This window comes from Stylophora pistillata, chromosome 3 (assembly GCF_964205215.1).
Source record: "Stylophora pistillata chromosome 3, jaStyPist1.2, whole genome shotgun sequence".
Lineage (NCBI taxonomy): Eukaryota > Metazoa > Cnidaria > Anthozoa > Scleractinia > Pocilloporidae > Stylophora > Stylophora pistillata.
Genome location: NC_142521.1, coordinates 13,209,022 through 13,227,500, shown reverse-complemented (window position 1 = coordinate 13,227,500; position 18,479 = coordinate 13,209,022). Strand labels below are relative to the sequence as shown.

The window sequence follows — 18,479 nt, the reverse complement described above, 5'->3', positions numbered from 1 at the left end:
AAAAATCCACACCACTTTATTAGAGAACTGTCTGGAAATGTGCTAGACATTCAACCATGATCATCACCATAGGGTGTATGCCTTTCTCTCCTCCTTATTCTTTTCCCTACTTTGCATCGGTCAAGAAATTTAATTAATGTTAGAACTTACACTCTCAGAGGATTGACAATTAAATCTCTCAGAACCGTCTGTACTTTTTCATATTCCTCCAGATCACCATCTCTTTTTTCACGATGCAGCAAGGTGTCAAAGACACTTGAGAATGAAAACATACTGTAAAGTGTGGCATCAAGGTAACATGAGTTATGGTGCCCTTGGAGACCACGCATAGTGCCACAGTGCAATTCCTCAAGCGTTTTAGGAGGCTCGGTTATGCCTTCAATTAAAGGAGAAGGCATGCTTCCAAAATCTGAAATCAATTGATCGATCAATCAATCAATCATTTAATTCAACACATGATTTGCACTGAGAGCACAGAGTAGCCACTTTTCAATTCAATGCAACACATAAAAGTTTGCTTATTTGTCAATTGTCTTGTGCTGTCAAGTGTCAAATGTCCATATCCTAGCATTTCTATGTAGCGTTCTTTTTATTTATTTTAATTTCTATATATCACACCCCTGTGAGTGGTCTGTCTTTGTATAGATTTAAGATGTCTACAACAGACTAACGTTGAAGTTCTTCCTGACGCTGTCTTTCTCTTCTCCATAAGTTTAACAACAAACGCTAATCACCTTTCTCAGCTTCAAAACTTTTATCTTTAGATGATGTGTTGGAAAAACGTGAATCTGGCCGACAATTCTCCACTAACACAAAGAAACCTCTTCCTGCTGGGCAAGTGAAGTATCTCCTTCCATAAAATGTGCCATCAGAGCATGGAGACTGTTCCTCTTCCTTAAAGAAAACAGAAATGTTATGAATATAAATAAGTACTGTACGTAAATCATAAAAAGCAGTGCTTGACAAGCACAATAATATTATTGGTGCACTAGGACCACCCTACATAATACAGTTCTATTACTGTAAGTTCATTGTAACAGCTATAAAAAAAATTATTACAAATAATAAACACTCAGTTTTCACATCATTTCTTTAATTTTCTATTTTGAAATGGTCCAACACTTCTCCATTAACTTCACCCTTTTGTTTGTCTCTCGTTACGTGTCTCTTCCCACAATAAGCTATGTTGCACAAAGTCCTCAAGTGAGATCACACAGCAATTGACCATGAGAATTTAACCAATGCAGTGCATATGGCCCTAAAATGTCCTCTCTGGCTTAGTTCTTTTTTGAGAAAAGCAGAATGTGCCAAACAAAGCTTTGACCTTTCTTTGAAATGGATCAACACAACTAAGAAACAGGCTTTTTGTCCCTGGCTCCTTCCTCTTTTGAACAATCTTTTGAAGGAGTTGTGGACCCACGTGGACTAGTAGTCATGAGACCACTGTTTTTAGAATGAGGCTTTAAGTCAAATATTAAAGAAACACGAACCATGGTTGATCTCAAGGTACATGTACTCTAGCATTTCTATCACTGAAACAGAAGAGGGTTGCTCATTCATTAGAATAGGGGTGCTTATTACAAAAAGCCAAAATTGAGGGGGGTTATCATTGGAGAGGAGGTGCTTACTGGAAGGAGGGCACTAATCAAATCATTATGAGTTCTGATGCATTAAATACATGCTAACTTCTCTTCCTCACAACACAAATACATTTTGAGCAAACAAGTGTCGTCACTATTTTTTGGGAGTTACGTGACATTTGTAATTGACAACCTCGTTTTGAAATTATGTGAGCCTTCTCTCAAATTACATTTTTTGTGGAGAGAGATTTGTGAGTGTACACAACATTTTGTGAAGATTAAACCTTTAATTTGAGAAACTTTAGTGAGTTATTTGCTGTCTCTGGAAAGAAAAATTTTGTTTCCCACACAGTTAGATATTGGGGTACATCATGAATTAAGAGGGAAATGTAGAGAAGCTAGGGGCATCCCTAAGCAAAAGAAGGGAGTTAGAAAGTTGTGGTAAAAAAGAGTTTTCTTGCCATTGCTACTCATTTAGCTTATACAATTGCTGGTCCTTGACTTAGGGTGTCCTGTGCAGTTTGAAAATCTTTGGAACTTAAGTTGCTCCTTGATGCATTAGCTAACACTTTATTTGTGTCAATTTAAACTAGTCTTAAATATATTAGGTCTAGTTCTTACCAGTTCCAGACCTGCGACCAGCTTTCCTTTCATCTCTGGTAGATATCCAATCCAGCGAACAACACCATACCTGGGAAGGCCTACATTGCTCATTGGAACTTCTGCCATGGATCCCACTTCCAATCCATGGGGAATGTTTCTCATCAATTGGCTACTCTCAACTGTAGGTTAAATTTTGTTATCAACTTAGCACAGTGCAAATGAGCACATCTGTAATACTTAATTTGTGCATGTAACTAACAAGTTTCAAAATGATATACATCCAAACCAAACCTGATTGTGAATCAGCTGCTGAGTGCAACTCAGTAATTTGTGCTTCTTTCATCTCTTCAGAATCTTCAGGCAGTTTGTCTACCTCCATTTCTTCAGTTGCAACTGCAACACTATCAGCAACTTCTTTTTCTGAGAATTGATTTGTATGTCCAACTGCACCTTTCTCAAGTTGCATGGCTTCTACACTACATCCTTCTGAGAATACTGATGAAGCTGAGGGAGAAGTGAAAAACTTAAATCATCTTCATATTGAAAAAAGGGCAAGAATGAAAGGGATCACTGCTTAAGACACACATATTCATTTTAATTCAAATCAATTTGGTTACTATCCACTGAGCACTTTGCACAAGTCAGAGCGTTAACGAACATAATAATGAAGTATGTGGTTGTTGCACCATGACTTCTTTTATACATGATTGTAGCCCAGAGGTGCCCTGCATCCAACTGATAATCAGCAGATGCGAGGTTTGAATCCTCATTGGGAGAATTGCATAATTCTGAAAAATGAAAATGAGTTTCAGTTCAGTCTAACCTTGAATAACTTAATTTGGTCAAGTTAATGCTGATTATAAAGTGGGACAGATCAGTTTTGTCAGCCATACTTAATCAATATATCACAGTTATTTAATGTGTAGTTAAGAGAACGACCATGTCTTCAAACTGCAGAATGAATAAAGTAACTTATTGATAATAAGTTAAAAATTTTAAATACTGTAAAAACGTGTCATATTGGACTAGCTGATACTCTTGTCTAGCAGGAACAAAACTCACTGTTACCTTTAAGAATTATAACAAACTCACCATCTTGTCTACTTTCACTCTTGCTGAGTTCATTGTTTTTCTCAATGAGACTATAATCTGAATGCAACTTCTTTTCTCTCTCTTCAGTAAGATCCACTTGGTATAAACCAGGCTGCTTTGTAATTGGCCTAAAGGTACTGTTTGGAGGTGTGTTCTTGAAATGATTTTCTTGAAAGTTTAAATTGCTATCATTGCTAGTCCTATATTCAACGTGCATATGAACGTCATTATCCTTATCTGTCTCAACTAGGTTTGAACTTTGCGCCTCTTTTAATAACTGACGTTGCTTTTCAATGAACTCCTTTGGATCAGTTTTGCTAGATTCTCCAGCAGCTAAGATAACTTCAGTTTCTGCTGCGTCAAATGAGTTTGCTCTTCTTACTTTTTTGGAAGATTCTCTCTCTGCAAAAAATTAATGAAGCAATATGAGATATTTCAAAATTTTCACCATCTAATTTTAGAAAATCTCGTGCCAACACTATAATTGGCACTAAGAAGGTTTTGATTCCAAGTATAATACAAAATTAATGCCTGCGTAAAGATATAGAGATCACTTGAATGTCTATTCTTGTAAATTCTCTTCTCCTTCTCATTCACCTCATTGTTCTTATCATTATTTCCATCTCTCACAGACCTCATATCAAATTCCTCATGTCACCAGAATACAAAACGTTGCTACTTTTCTTTACAAATTTTGCATTGTAATTGTAAATCAGGAAACAAATTGCCTATCAGTGCTGATCGGTACTCATAGATGTAGCATGGATGTAACATACTTAATAAAATATTTGGTCTCGTGAAGTGAGGTAGACCATTTTAAGATCTATGATTTAAGGTTGTCAAATGGTGACTTAAAACAATTAAGCCATCCAAGGAACACATGCTTTGAGATCAGTAGCACGATCCAGGGTGGCAAAGCATGTTTACGAAAACCATATTGAGCAAAAAAATATATATTTCAAACAAAACACTTTAAAACTTATATATCCTGTTAGATATAGTTAACCTCTTTGTATTAAACCAAAAATCGTGGTAATAGAGGAAGAATTTATTTTTTTATGGATTTTAGTATTCAGAAAAGTGAGGCGAATTCTTGTGTAACGCGTAACATAATCTGACAAAGCATCAAACATATTCAAAAATTTCTTACTTAAAAATTTAAAATTTCAAAATAATTTTGACTTAGAAATACACTAGAAACATAGACTTTTCAATAAAATAGTTAAAATTGGAACACTGAATTGTAATATTCGCGCTACGAAACAATTTTCTCGGCGACCGAACATGTAACGCTGTTTATACAATATTGTACTATACTTCATAGTCACCAAGATTTTGTCGCAAAAAAAGCTCAAATCAGTTTAAAAAAATACATACAATAATTCTCAGATGATTTATTTTCTGTATACAAATTTTTATTCCATTTAATTCAAAGACAGCGTAAAAAATCCAAAAAGTCTGAATCGCGAACACATAAAATGCATAGAAAATTTACCTTAAAATTATTTATCCTCATCTCCAAAAAGGTCTGTGATAGCCGCGCTTAAAATGAAATTGCTCTTCAACTAGCAGATCTGTCATTCTCAAATTCTAAACTTTCTATCGGTACCAAATGTTCACGAATCTAACTCAATTTAACATCTAAATTTATGTCTTTTTTGAATCGCGAACATATTCGATCTTGGAACAGTATTGTTTGCATTGGTGTATCAGTTTACACGCGCAAAATAGTGGCAGTTTTAGAAATCTTCGCATCTAAACTTCGCTTCTTCCTCGCTTACAACAACCTTGTACATTACGTCTAGAGGGGGTATACAACAATTAATTGATATACACCCATGAACAAAGGATCGTTTGAGACTGGAAATTACTAGAGAACGTGACTTCCCTAGCGTGACTTCTTCCGTCGAGAATTTACACGCTTCGCTTGCGAAATATTCAATGGAAAACAAAAAATATTCTGCTGATCAATGGAGAAAAGAAAAAGAAGAAAAAAAGCTTAAACAACAAAGGGAATACTATGAAAGAAACAAGGAAGTTCTTGCACAAAAAGCAAGAGAAAGAATGCGCTTGCTTCGAAGCAAGAAAAAAAACGCGACAGTCGCCGCAGTGAAAACACGCACATCTGCACAAAAGGCTGATGACAAAAGAGCCAACCGTGAGCGGAATGCTGCATCAGCTATCAAGAAGAAGGTTTTGAAGCAAAGAGAAAAAGAGAGGGAAGAGAAAAAGCGACAGCAAACTCGAGAAAGGGTTCGAAAACTTCGTCAGAATAGAAAAGAGTCATCATTTGCGCAACCGGAACCGGAAGTCAACATCACCACACCGGCTTTTAGTTCAAGGATGGCAAAAAAACGTGCAAAGGACAAGGTGTCCCCTGCCTTACCTCAAACCCCCGCAAAAAAGGCTGAAATTCTTCAAAACCTTGCAAGTACTCCTCGCACAAGGAAGATTCTTGAAAAAAAGAAGTTCGTGAGACCAGTTGAGGAGCAACAAAATATCGAAGCAATGGAGTGTTTGGTAGAAGATTTGGCAGAAGGATTGTCCAAAGTCAAAAAAGCTAAGTCGACTGATGAAAGAGCAGCTTATAACTGTACGCGCTCTTTGGCTTTTGGATCTTCTGTCAAAAAAAAAAAGCACCAAACACGGATTGCCAAGATGATGGGAGTAAAAAGAAGCCAGGTGTCCAAAGCTATCAAACATAGAGAAAGAGTTTTGAAGGGTGATGAGGCCTGCTGGTTGAGCACAAAAAGAAATGTCAGGTGTGACGCGATTAAAGAAGAAGATAAGCGTGTTATCTACGATTTTTGGACCCTACAAGCAAGTCGACCCACTGGATCCAAAAGAGACAAGATGCGGCAACGAATTGGCAAAAAGGAGTATGTGGAGCACGCAAAGCATATCCTTGAAAAGACTCAAACAGAGTGTTTCAAAGAATTCCAGGAGCTACATCCCGACATAAAAGTGAAACAACGAAGATTTGAGCAGTTGAAGCCTTTCTTTGTTACTGGAGCTAGAGAGAGAGATAGACAATCTTGCTTGTGTAGGAAGCATGTAGAATGCAAAATTGTATTTGATTCTTGCATGAAATATCGAAAATCCATACAAAATAATGAAGTTCAAGCCTTTAATTTTCTCACTGAAGCTGTGGAATCCACATTGTGTGAAAAGCCAGAAGACTCCAGCTATTCCTCTCTAGACTGCCTGACAAGGAGCTGTGACAAGTGTGGGGTGAAGAACTTCAAGACAGCAGCTGAAGAAATGTCTGAAACTGAAGTCAAGTGGAAACGATATGAATACATAACGTACAAAGATAACAATGGCGAGGAAAAAAGGAAAATCCACTTGGTCCAAAAAGAAACTCCTGTCAAAGAGATGTTTGACTATTTCCAGCAACTCCTGAAAGATTATCCCTACCATTCATTTATGGCCAAATGGCAAAAAGAACAGTTTGATCATTTAATGACAAACCTGCCTCTCAACCATATCATCTGTGTGCATGATTTTTCTGAGAATTACACTTGCAGATCACAAGATGAAATTCAATCAGAGTATTTCGATCCTGTGAAAGTCAGCATTCATGTGTCAATTGTCTATCGCCATGCTGATATTGACATTGATGGCAAAGCAAGTACAGAACAAGACCCTGTCCTCATCAAAGAGCACATCTTTGCCCTTTCAGAAGACAACACTCAAGACTACCATTTTGTACACCACACCCAAGGCCTAATACTGACGTACCTTAGGAATGAGGTCAAAGTGAAAGTAGACAAAGTTCATGAATTCACTGATGGGTGTGCTGGACAATACAAATCTAAGCACACTTTTGGTGATTTGTCATGTTCTTTGTCTGACTTTGGGTGTCAGGTGGACCGGCATTTCTTTGAAACCTCTCATGCAAAAGGAGAGCAAGATGCAGCAGGTGCTAATGTCAAACAACGTGCTACTCTTGCTGTGATTCGAAGAGAAGCATCCATCAAGTCTGCAAAGGAGCTCTATGAGTATCTGAAGGACAAGTTCTCTTTGCCATCTTCAACCAACAGCAAAACCACCTTAAACAAGAGAGTATACTTCTACATTCCACTAAATGGAGAAGGAGCTGTTGACAGAAACAGAATTGGCCGCACTTTTAAAGAGCTAAAAGGGATTAGAAAAATCCACTCTGTAAAAACAACTTCTCAGCAATGTAAGGTGAAGACAAGGCTAAGAAGCTGTATGTGCATTGGTTGTTTAACTGACATGGACTGTGAAAATGAGGAGTATGTTGATAAGTGGAGAGAGGTTGAGATGTCAAGAGAAGGAGATGTTGTAGTCACAAGGCAGAATCAAGACTCAGTCAATGTCAGTAAAACAGTCAATGCACTCACTGATCTTGTTGAAGAAGGAAGTACTGTCGCCATTGCAGCAGCTGATGACGCCATATATGATTACTACCTCTTCAAAGTTACAAGCAGTGGTGCCATAATTTTGGGTGAAGATGAAGTTGATGACTATAGTGCTGCTTATCAGAAAGGTTCCTTTGTCTTCAAGGGTAACTTTTTCCTAAGGGACAATATTATAGACATGACCTACAAGCTTGACAATAAACAAGCTATTGTGTATGCAAACACTGTCAGGACTATCTGTGGAGAACTCAAGAAATTAAATAGGCGTAGAAATGTATTATTCCAGCTTTTACCCAACCAGCATGAGGAAATTATGTCTTCTTTTTAGTTATGTAAATAAAACTGTGTTATTTCTAAACAGAATCGTGAATTTAAGCCTGCAAATGTGTAAATAGAATATATGACCACGCCCGCTATGCATTCTGGGTATTAATTAATGAGGATAATTTAACAGATAACATCAAATATTTTCTCAAAAAGTAGTTCTTACAATAAAAGTTTATGAATAATCTATGTTTTGATGATTTTTTGGTAATTTTATGAAGTTGCTAGTTTTTCCCTAATGTTACGCATTTGTACCCCTGGATCTTGCAACTGATCTTGATGAAATTAACAAATAGAGATGGTAACTGGAGGGACTGCATTTACAATTTACATTTATCAGCAACAAGGATTTTAGGAAGAATTTACCTGATGGTACATTTAAATAGCCCAGTGACTTTGCATACAATTCATTTCGGTCATTTTGCTCTGCAGAGAGATCCTGCTTCTCTGTTTCCTTTTTTGGAGGTTGTTCAGCTTCCTCATCAAAGTCTTTTTCCGGCATAACAGCTTCCAGTGGAACAAATATGGCATAATCTCTTCGAGCAATAAACTTTTGAGCATGATTTCTTTTACCAGTTCCATTTCCAATTCTTTTATCCTACAGGTGAGAAAATTAATTTTTATCCTAATATCAATTATATTTTCCTTAGTATTGGTCGTAGCTGAAAAATAACTTGTAAACTTAGGTGAGAGGTGTGCTTCAGAAACCACTTTATTTTCATCTCACCATTAAATCATGACACCTACTGTTCACAACTTGAGATTGCAAAGAGTAACCAAACTTTTTGAAAATTCTCAGGGCTCTCCCTGAGTTTTTCATAGGAGGTAAAAATAACAAATAACAAGAACCAAATTTCTTGGTTATAAGGCACTCTTGGTTTTACGACCTACCTTGAATTTTTAAACTCGTTTCTTTAAAGCTGACAAACTGAAAATTTTGCCTAAACACCCGGTTATGAGAAGCAACCTCAACTTTGGGCTCTTTCACTATCTTCACTTTCAAAACAAGAACCTTTTCAAAGTTCCCAATATAGTTAGATGCCTTTTTCTATCAAAAGGCAAAGAAGTTACACATTTGCACAAATAAAGCAGACTCCCTCCTCTCCCCCCCCCCCTCCACCAATAAAAGAGATATAGATAAATACTATTTGCCTTCTTAGGAAACAGTGTCACTTTCTCAAGCTATGAGTACTTACTGATCCAGTTTATTATGACCATGCAAAATCAATCTTATGATCTGTACTTTAAGTTGAAAATAGTATTGGAAGCAGAGGAAGTGAACAACAATTGGGAAATTGTACTGTGAATCCAGACACCACCAAGAATGCAGGTCTTGGTATGCAAGAAAGGCTGGATGGATGAAGAAGTTATTTGTCTTTTCTTGTTTGTTTATCATACCTTTCAATCAAAAAGTTATTCAACACGGGAATTTCCCAGAATTGTGACATCATTCATAAAATGTTTCCAAAGCATGTGCACCTCAATTGTTTTTGCCCTAGGGCAAGGCCTAATCAAAGTTGTTTCTCTCTTTTTCATATGTAGGAAAAAAAGACTAGATTTGGAAAAATCGTGGATTCATGCCACACCAGCGAGCACTTTAGGTTTGGAATTCTTTTAGTGGTCATTGGACTAATGCCGTTAGGGACCTTGCAAGACAAATGTTGATGTTGCTGTTATTCCTGCTGGCCTGATGCCAGTTTTGCAGCCAATAGCCAATACTCCTTGCCTTTTGTTTGTTAATCTTTTGTTTTATGTAATGTTAAAGTTTGAAAATAGGACATTCCTAGCTTTTGTTGCATGAAAATACTTGACTATAAGACACACCCCAAATCTGAGACAGTTGAAGGGTCATCACGAAAAATTTCTTTGAAACTTTGATACGCCTTAGGACTGAAAAAATATGGTAACTTTGTTGTCTGCCCCCCTTGGCAAGGTTGTGGAGGCCCTATAGAATAATAGGGTTTGTATTTGGTTACAAAAAAGGGAAAAAGAATATGGCTCACATGATGTTTGAGATTTGACCTTGAAGGGTGATTACATGCAGGTAAAAAACAGGTATGCTATACATGCCAGAATTATTTTTTGGATATGTGAGATGAAAATGGTCACTTAAAAACTGATGTTTGCATTTTTTAATAAAAAAGAGAAAGAGCATCAACTTTCAAATGATATGAAATCAAGTTTGATAGAGAACACAAAGAAACTCTCCAATCCCAATGTATAATGGAACTCTAATTTCATGTCATGATGGGCCCGAGGAACAACATTCTGGCACTCTGATTGATGCAAGTATACCCTATGCAGAGATCTGATTGATGTGAGATATGTAACCAAATGCAGGGATCTGATTGGTGTTAGATACGAACCCTAATGTGATGATCTGATTGATGCCAGATACATACCCAAATGTTGGGAATCTGATTGATGCAAGATCAATACCCAAATGTGGGAAATCTGATAAGGGCAAGACAGAAACCCAAATGTGGCATTCTGAGTGGTGACAGCGACATACCACTCAATACACTAAATACAGAGTCATTTCTTTTATAACTCAAAAATCTTTAGATAATGCAACATTCTATTTTTGGTGTTCTCATTCTCTTGTTATTCTGAAAATGCACTTGCATCTTCATCACTTACCACAGCAAATCTTGCAGCCATTTAATATTCCAAACAACAGAGAAACCAAGTTCATTCAGTGTAATTTGAAAAGGTGGGAACTGTGATGTCATTTCTCAATATTGCCAAATCCCCACATGTGCTACATACGAAAAATTTACCACTTGGTTCCCAGATGTAGTGGTTATGTCTACAATATATGCAGTATATTTTGCAACTTTCTCTACAAACTGCAGTAAAGATGTACTACAGGTAAAATCATGACCCTTTAACCTGGATTAAATCCTAAGATCTGATTATGAATTCCTCCCCTCTTGTAAATTGGTTACAAGAATTTGGTGTTCAATCAAGGTAACAACTTCTAACTGATAAGTTTGAGTATTCTCATGATCTGTTTGCTGGATTATGTAAGGATATTATAGAGAGAAGTTACAGGTTAATCGCTTCTGGGATTTAAGAGGTTACGTAAATAAAACTGATAGCAAGGAGTGAGAGAATTTTCTCTCACCCTTAACTTATGGCAAACGTAACCTATGAGCAGGCCCTCATTTCAAGTGATTAGGAAGAAGTGTTTCTTCACCCCCAAGATAGTACAAAGCCTTGGGCCATGCAAATCAGTGAAAGGTCTGCCTGGGGTCTGATGCTGATAATGAGGGCCAGTAACGACACAACTGTTTTCTGATTATGACCCCTTCCCTTCCAAGGGTACCAACATTTATCTACAAAACTAATACTTACCATTTCCAGTCCTACTATTTTTTTACCATTTTCATCACCAATATACCGGACAATTCCTCTAGCTGGTTTATCCTGTATGAATACCACAACTCTTTGATCAATTTCAAGTCCATGTTCAGTCATTTCCATGGATGACTTTTGTTCATATTTTCCTTTTCTAAAGGATGGTAATGAATCTTTAATAAATGATGTAAAAGAAGCCTGGGGGGCTCCATCTTTCCTTTTAACATTTTGATTCTCAGGTGAATCTTCAAGTGGTGTAAGTTTATCTAGTCCAACAAAAACTCCTGAATCCTTCGGGCAATCAAAGTACTTCCTGTTTCTAAATGTTCCATCAGATGTTCCCTGCCCTTGCATCTGGAAAATTATACCAAGCAAACAGCAAATATTAATTCTTAGTCTCATATCATATCACAAAATTTAAAATATGCAACAACTTAAGTATAATTTTAAAATATATTACACTATTGTAAGTAAATACTACCCTGTGCATGCCACATTTTCCTTCAAATGAAACATGCATTATTTTTCAAAATGTTTGGTCTCTCTATTTCTTTACAGAGCTCAAAACTTACCATCTCTCTTATTCTATTTACAATTATGACACTACTGACACAGGGTTTGACATCTCTGCTAGCCAGTAGCCTGAGGCTAGTAAAAATTTGGTCAGGCTAGTAAAAAACTACATTGAATAGCCTGCTGGCTAGTAGAAAAATTAAAAGAAATTATATGTAGTTAGTTTACTTGAAAGTTCACAGCTGATTAAAAAAAACAAGAAAGTTTAAATCGTAATGATAATACCAATGAAGAACGCGTAAACCTTTCATTTTCTGGAGTCTTTTTTTGTCTTGCATGTCAATCATAAACATAACTAGACGCCACATTCTGCGTTTAATGGTCAATGTCTTCCCCAGTCTTCTCCATATCAATGTTGCGATGCCTTGCACATTGCCTCACATGAATGCCTCACACTTGAAAATTTACTTAGATTTTTCCTTGAATAGCATATCATGTTCTCACAAGGAAAGAAAAAATGCCATTCTTTATCATTAATTTTTAAAAGACCTTGCCAATAAGTTTAGAGGAAGGTTTGCATGTTTGGGGTTGAAGTAGACCCCAAGAGAAATCAATCCGGGCTACCAAGTTGTGTTTCGGGCTAGTAAATTTTAGAAATCAACAGCCCGGTGGCTAGTAATGCAGGTAGCCAGGTGTCAAACCCTGCTGAGATTGCAGTCCTAGTAGTGTGCAGGACACACGTCATATGTGAACTTTGTAATGGACCTTGCTTTACATGGAGTCTCTGTGGCTTAGTGGTAGAGCATTGGAGTGTGGCATCAGAAAGCCTGAGGTTTGATTCCTCACTGGACTTAAGAATTTTTATTTTTGTCCCATACTTGTGACAAGACAAAAAACATATTCCTCTGTTTCTTTACTGAGGGCAAAACTCACCATCTTTCTAATTCTACATTTGGTTCCTTATTTTTAAAATAACCTCCTCACTTTTCACTAATTTGAATTTTTTCTGACTGGTGATCCTTGTCCCTGACCCAGCCACCTTAGCTTTCATCAGGATATTTGATCACCTTCAGCAACTTCTACCTAGCCAACAAGCTTCCTCAAGTTGCTTTCCCAGTATTCTTCCCAGTATTCCCAGTATTCCAAGTAAATTAAAAGCTTTGTCAACAGTTGCTGAAAGCTTTGTGTAAAAAGAATTCACTATTCTATCTTGTAAACTAGGGCTTTTATGCTTCAGCAACTCTGCCCAACTTCTGTGTGTCAGTCTTATATGGAGAACAAGACCCGATAGAGGAGGTTCCTTTTTCTTAATAAGATAAATCTAGCAATGAAATGTCCTATCAAGAACAGCAACACAAAGTGTGGTTTTGATGCCCCAGATAAATCTCTCTGACTCTGTAGCAGATGACATCGTGTTGGAAAACCCATCCACAACCATCACTGGGTAACTTTTATGTATTGAATACTTTGTCACTGCAATACAATCTAATAAGCATACACTGGTGGGGTATCCAAAGTCACTTCTTGCTAGGGCTAAGCTATGAACATACAAAATAACCAAAAAAAAGACAATTATCTAACAAGCAATATACTCTTACCAATCCAACATTTAAAAGCATTTCCATGACAAAACCGTTCAATTTGGATTTATTTTTTAAGTACCTCTTGTTCAAAATTAAGTTCCCTTTAAAAGTGAGGTTGACATAATGCCTTGTCAAAAGCTAATCCCAGGATGGTATTTTGCATCCCTGGCCATGATCACATATCTTCTTTTGTTTTTAAATCATAACAAACCATCATTCCATTGTAATATAGTCTTCAATTGTCTGTTTTTCAACTTTACTTTTCAGTTCACTGTTATTTTAAAGGCTGAGAGGCTTGCTATGGTACTATAGTCAGTCTCTTGGCAAACTCCATGCTTTCAATGCAAGGGTAGGTTTAAAATACATTTTCCAGAAACAAATAATTTAAAATAACCTTGGCCTATGTTAGGGGAACTTTCGCAGAACAGGATCCAATAACTCCTTGCATAGTAAAAGCCTTCTAGAAAGTACCTCGTGTTGTAAGCAATGAAACAGAAAAGTTATGTGCAAGGACTCACAAGTCTTCAGATTTGAGTAAGTTACAGTGAGACCAAGAATTGCACTCTACAAACTCAAACTTTAAAGAAATCCTTAAAAAATCATTGCTTTCAATACACTCCTGGGTGCTGAAAGAAGCTTCTATACATGTATCAACCTAGTGTTTACTTACAAGAGGTTGTACTCCAAACCATGTTCCGAGATAAGGGGGTAATTCACCCTTGTACCATACGACACCACGAAGTTCCTTTGAAGCTACTTTCATTTTCACATTAACTTTACTTCCGGGTGAAAGCTGTCGCCCAAATAAAAGACGCTTTCTGTCTTGAAACGTATTGTATCTCAATTCAAGGGAAGAAATGGCCAGAAGCAAGTTCGCTTCCTCTTCATGCAGTCGAGTCATATCCACCATAGGGCATTCAAAACGTAAGGATTTACGTTCAATTCCCACGACAGCTACTTTACTTGAATCTTGAGGCTGTTCAGTCTCAGGAACACCTTCCAATAATTCGCCTCGAAGTACTTGCATTGGCGTGGACTTCGTTGTAAGGCCAAGCGCCAACAAATTTCTTTCATGATTGTATCCGACACGATCATGAAGAAGAATGTACTTGATTCTAGGTTCTTCCATTCTGGCTCGAGGACACAATAATGACAAATTTAGCGACTCTGACGAACAGTAACTAGTAAACAACCCGTGCATTGATCAGAAAGACAGTGTCGACTCCATACTTCTGGGAATTTCCCTGCCTCGATTTCATGAAGAATTGTATATGCGTATGAGCTATTTTTAAACATAATCTTACGTCATCCTTCAAGGACTCGATCCGCACGTGTTACTAATTGTCAAGTTTGGTTCCTCATGATAATGGTTTGATCTGGTTTGTGCCTGATTAGAAATTCAAACGAATACTTAAGGCAGTTCTACGTCGATAAGTCAATTAATTTTAGAAAGAGAGTTAATTTTAAATGCGCGATTCATAAGAAAACATGAATTCAGTGACAAGTTCAAAGCCAATGATCAACACTTGTGGGTGGATAGGAGAGCTAAATTGTCTTATTCTGCAGCATCACTATTACTTTCAAATCTAAAAATCAGGTCACAGATATTTCCAGCTATTTTCATTTTCCAAAGACACTTCATTTTTCGCATGTGTTATGAACATTTTAGGTTCCAGGCGGCGGAGAACTGGGGTCATTTCAGCAGGCCCGGAAATTCAGGAGAACCTCTCAAGGGAAATGGAAATGTTCCAGTTTGGGCCCGGGTACCCAAGACAATCTTCTTCCCGAGACAACTTCACAGAGCGTTTATGTGATGTTCGACATCTGCTAACCCTCGTTTAGCCAGGCCAGGTTACATACTTGACAAAGTGGCGGATTGGCGGATATGGTCCAGGGTACCCGAGACCATATAAATAAGGTCTTAGCGGAAGTACGAGATATCCGTAGACCTGTCCCGATTGTGCTTGGCAACTTTTGATCAACTTTTTCCGGTTCTAGCATTAACTATCAAGCAAAGTTAACGATTTCATAGAAAACTTAAATCAGTATCCAAGTTTATTGTTTGTCAACTTTTTGAAGACACGACCTGTTACTCGCTGACGTTTCGCAAGCATATTGCGATCACTATCTAATATCATAAACAGTCGTCCGTGCCCAGAGGTTGGAAATTTGAACCTTTCCTGGATGGGGTGAAGAATTTGGAGTGGAACCGTCCAAATTCGGAATACAGGTCTTTAAATTGTAATATAGAGCTGTTTAACGTGCCACCCGGTTAGCTAAACAGAACACCGGACTGTTGTGCGGGAGGTCGTGAGTTCAAATCCGGCCGGACCAACACTCAGGGTCTTTAATTGACTGAGAAGAAAGAGCTGCCTTTGTAATAATATCTGCAAATGGTTAGACTTTCTAGTCTTCTCGGATAGGGACGATAAATGGAGGTCCCGTCTCCTGCAGGGTTGAGGTAGGAGACGTTAATTTCCCATACACGAGATTACTGTGTGATGGATATCCTCCCCGGGGTGAGATGGGTGGGTAATAAAGGGGTTAGGTGTCAACTGGAACAAAAGTTCTGTTCCTTTCTTCTGCCATTCCTGTGGCGAACAAATTAAACTAAACTTAAACTTAAACTAAAGGTACAGAGTTCACTTTCGTGAGCAGATGGCTCAGAAGAAAAGGTCTATTAGAAAGTAACAGTTGCTAGTCCTGCCTTTTACAAAATTAGAGCATTCAAATCCAGCACTTAGGTAGGGAATTTGAACACAATTTTGGCCCCTGGGGCTTGAATATTAGAACGAACCAGTCTTCAAAAGTTCATATGTCCGGGGGATTGTTGAAGCTTCGAATTGTATGACACATAAGGTCGGGTTAACGGGTTCTACTACTTTACTTGGACACTACTATAAATTGAACCTTGAAGCCACATGTTGGGTGAGAGGAAAATTTTGGGGGGCTCTTTGTTTTTAAAACGTAACGTCGCGTACTGGCTCGAATCACGTGGACACCCGAATTTTTCAGGGTTCTTTTCTACTATTTCTACAATAGCAGCTCACGTACAAGCGAGTGACGTATCCCCATGAGAGTATTGGCTTGAGAATGGGCAGTTATCCTCTCACGACGGAATAGTCTAGAGTACGCTTAGTCACTGAAATTTGGGTTTTTCTTTCAATCTTCGAAATAAATGCATTCATTATCCAAAGTACATTCCTTAGAGTACAAATAACGCCATAGACGAGTACAATATATATATATATATATATATATATATATATATATATATATATATATATATATATATATATCTTATTAGACGTTTTGTTGTGTAGTATCGCAGGCCCGTAGGCTGGGTGGTTCGGGGGGGGGGAGGGTTCGGACGACCACTCTCCACTGCCTGGAAAGGTCCGCCCAGTGGCCTAGTCACAAATAATTTGACCGGCTTAAAACATGTCTCGCACGTACAAAAAATATTACTGAAACCTTAGTTGTGAAAACGTGACACTATTGCTGCAGATGTGACGACTGTGGAAAGGAAAGAATAGACGTTAATTTTATAATAAGAAGCCTTTGAATCACCAAAGAAACGTGGCAATTCCTTTACTTGACCACATTATCATGTGTATCGAAGAGCAGTTTTCGCCTTCGGCAAAAGTTGCCACGTCACTACTTGGCCTCGTTCTAAGTGTTTTCTGTTCAAGAAATGTCAACGTCAATGCAGCTGTTAACACTTACACTGATGATCTCCCGTCCCCTGAGTTGCTCGAAATGGAACTTACGCGATGGAGAAGTCGATACTTAGCAATGGAACCGCAATTATGGCCAGCTTCACCTGCTGTGGCAATCAAAGATTGTGATGCTGCCCTCTTTCCAAATATTAGCATTCTTCTCCAAATTGCTTGCACAATTCCAGTCACATCGTACGAATGCGAACGAAGCGCAAGCACATTGCGACTACTGAATAACTACATGCGTGCATCGATGGGAAAAGATCGCTTGTCCCATCTTGCGCTTTTGCACATTCACTGACTGTTATGCTCGGCTACACCCCTGTCGACTTCAACTGGAAAATCTGCTGCAACAACGTTAAATTTAACATTAAAGGTCCGTTTTAAGCGAAAAAGAACCCACCCAGGAATAAACCAGCTTACGGGCCTGTATCGCTGAGTATTTTTACGAGTTGTGCCGTATTTTGACGAGCCCGTAGGGCGAGTCAAAATACAAATAACGAGTAAAAATACTCAGCGATACTAAACAACAAAACGTCTAATAAGTTATTCATCATCCAACACGCCAAACTGTTATTTCAGTGCGGGCGAATTTCGCGGCTATTTATTTACGAGGAGTGCGTGACAGAAGTATGCGAAGCGGAACGGAATTGGCGCGTTGTCGTGTTGCTGTTTCTTTTTTCTTCAATAAATGAAGAAATTTCCAGGTCGTCTAGCTGTTTTTCTTCGTTCGATTCATCTAATAAACTTGGATGTATATTTGCCAGCCACTCTGACTCTTCGTCGTCGGAAATATGATTCAAATTGTCCGCCATTTTTTTTTTTTTGTAACTACAATTCACTTCTTCGCTTGCGCGATGCGAGAAAATCTGTTAAACCGGTACTCTACAGTACAAATACCGTGAGATATTTGTACTCGTCTATGGCGTTATTAGTACTCTACGAAGTGTAGTTGGATAATAACACGCGGTAGTTGTACTCCAGAGAATCGGTTAGACTGATTTTCTCGCTTGCGTAAGCGAAGAATTGCCGGGATTGAAGTTACGAGATAAAAAATGGCGGACAAGTTGAATCATTTTTCTTACAACGAAGAGTCGGAATGGCTGGCGAATATTGATCCAAGTTTATCAGATAAATCAAACGAAGAAAAGCAGTTAGACGACAATGAAATTTCATCATTTAGTGAAGAAAATAGAAACAGCAACACGGCAATTCCGTTCCGCTTAGCAATTACTCCTGTCACGCACTCCCCGTAAATAAATATCCGCGAAATTCGCCCGCACTGAAAAAACAATTTGACGTGTTGGATAATAAATAACT

At 37.9% G+C, this 18,479-nt stretch overlaps 3 protein-coding genes across 3 annotated transcripts in view; 2 read left to right on the top strand and 1 right to left on the bottom strand.

Annotated features, from left to right (window-relative positions):
* The window catches only part of LOC111335863 (uncharacterized), a 23,583-nt gene extending 8,905 nt beyond the window's left edge, over positions 1–14,678 (bottom strand). Inside the window, exons 1-8 of the mRNA XM_088752799.1 lie at positions 14,111–14,678; positions 11,342–11,698; positions 8,351–8,582; positions 3,276–3,677; positions 2,475–2,687; positions 2,202–2,362; positions 735–894; positions 151–409 (exon numbers count right to left, since the gene is read on the bottom strand). Of these exons, the coding sequence (XP_088608925.1) occupies positions 151–409; positions 735–894; positions 2,202–2,362; positions 2,475–2,687; positions 3,276–3,677; positions 8,351–8,582; positions 11,342–11,698; positions 14,111–14,641 (2,315 nt within the window). The 5' untranslated portion in view covers positions 14,642–14,678. The remainder of the gene's footprint in view (positions 1–150; positions 410–734; positions 895–2,201; positions 2,363–2,474; positions 2,688–3,275; positions 3,678–8,350; positions 8,583–11,341; positions 11,699–14,110) is intronic.
* Positions 4,165–8,169, top strand: LOC111347654 (uncharacterized). Its single transcript, XM_088755502.1, has one exon. It carries the CDS (start codon positions 5,217–5,219, stop codon positions 7,986–7,988), a length of 2,772 nt encoding a protein of 923 aa, XP_088611628.1. The 5' UTR covers positions 4,165–5,216; the 3' UTR covers positions 7,989–8,169.
* A 250-nt stretch (positions 14,679–14,928) lies between the features above and the next one.
* On the top strand, positions 14,929–17,460 carry LOC148734594 (52 kDa repressor of the inhibitor of the protein kinase-like). Its single transcript, XM_088752798.1, has 3 exons — positions 14,929–14,968; positions 15,110–15,203; positions 17,016–17,460. Exons 1-3 carry the CDS (start codon positions 14,929–14,931, stop codon positions 17,458–17,460), a joined length of 579 nt encoding a protein of 192 aa, XP_088608924.1.
* Positions 17,461–18,479: the final 1,019 nt, after the last annotated feature.

What these genes read in the sequence shown, in the direction of transcription:
- LOC111347654 (XM_088755502.1), top strand. Translation starts at nt 5,217, where the DNA reads ATGGAAAACAAAAAATATTCTGCTGATCAATGGAGAAAAGAAAAAGAA.
- LOC148734594 (XM_088752798.1), top strand. Translation starts at nt 14,929, where the DNA reads ATGAATTCAGTGACAAGTTCAAAGCCAATGATCAACACTT. An exon ending in AAAGCCAATGATCAACACTT is followed by an intron (nt 14,969 to 15,109) that starts GTGGGTGGATAG and finishes TGAACATTTTAG; the next exon opens with GTTCCAGGCGGCGGAGAACT. An exon ending in ATGTTCCAGTTTGGGCCCGG is followed by an intron (nt 15,204 to 17,015) that starts GTACCCAAGACA and finishes GAATCACCAAAG; the next exon opens with AAACGTGGCAATTCCTTTAC.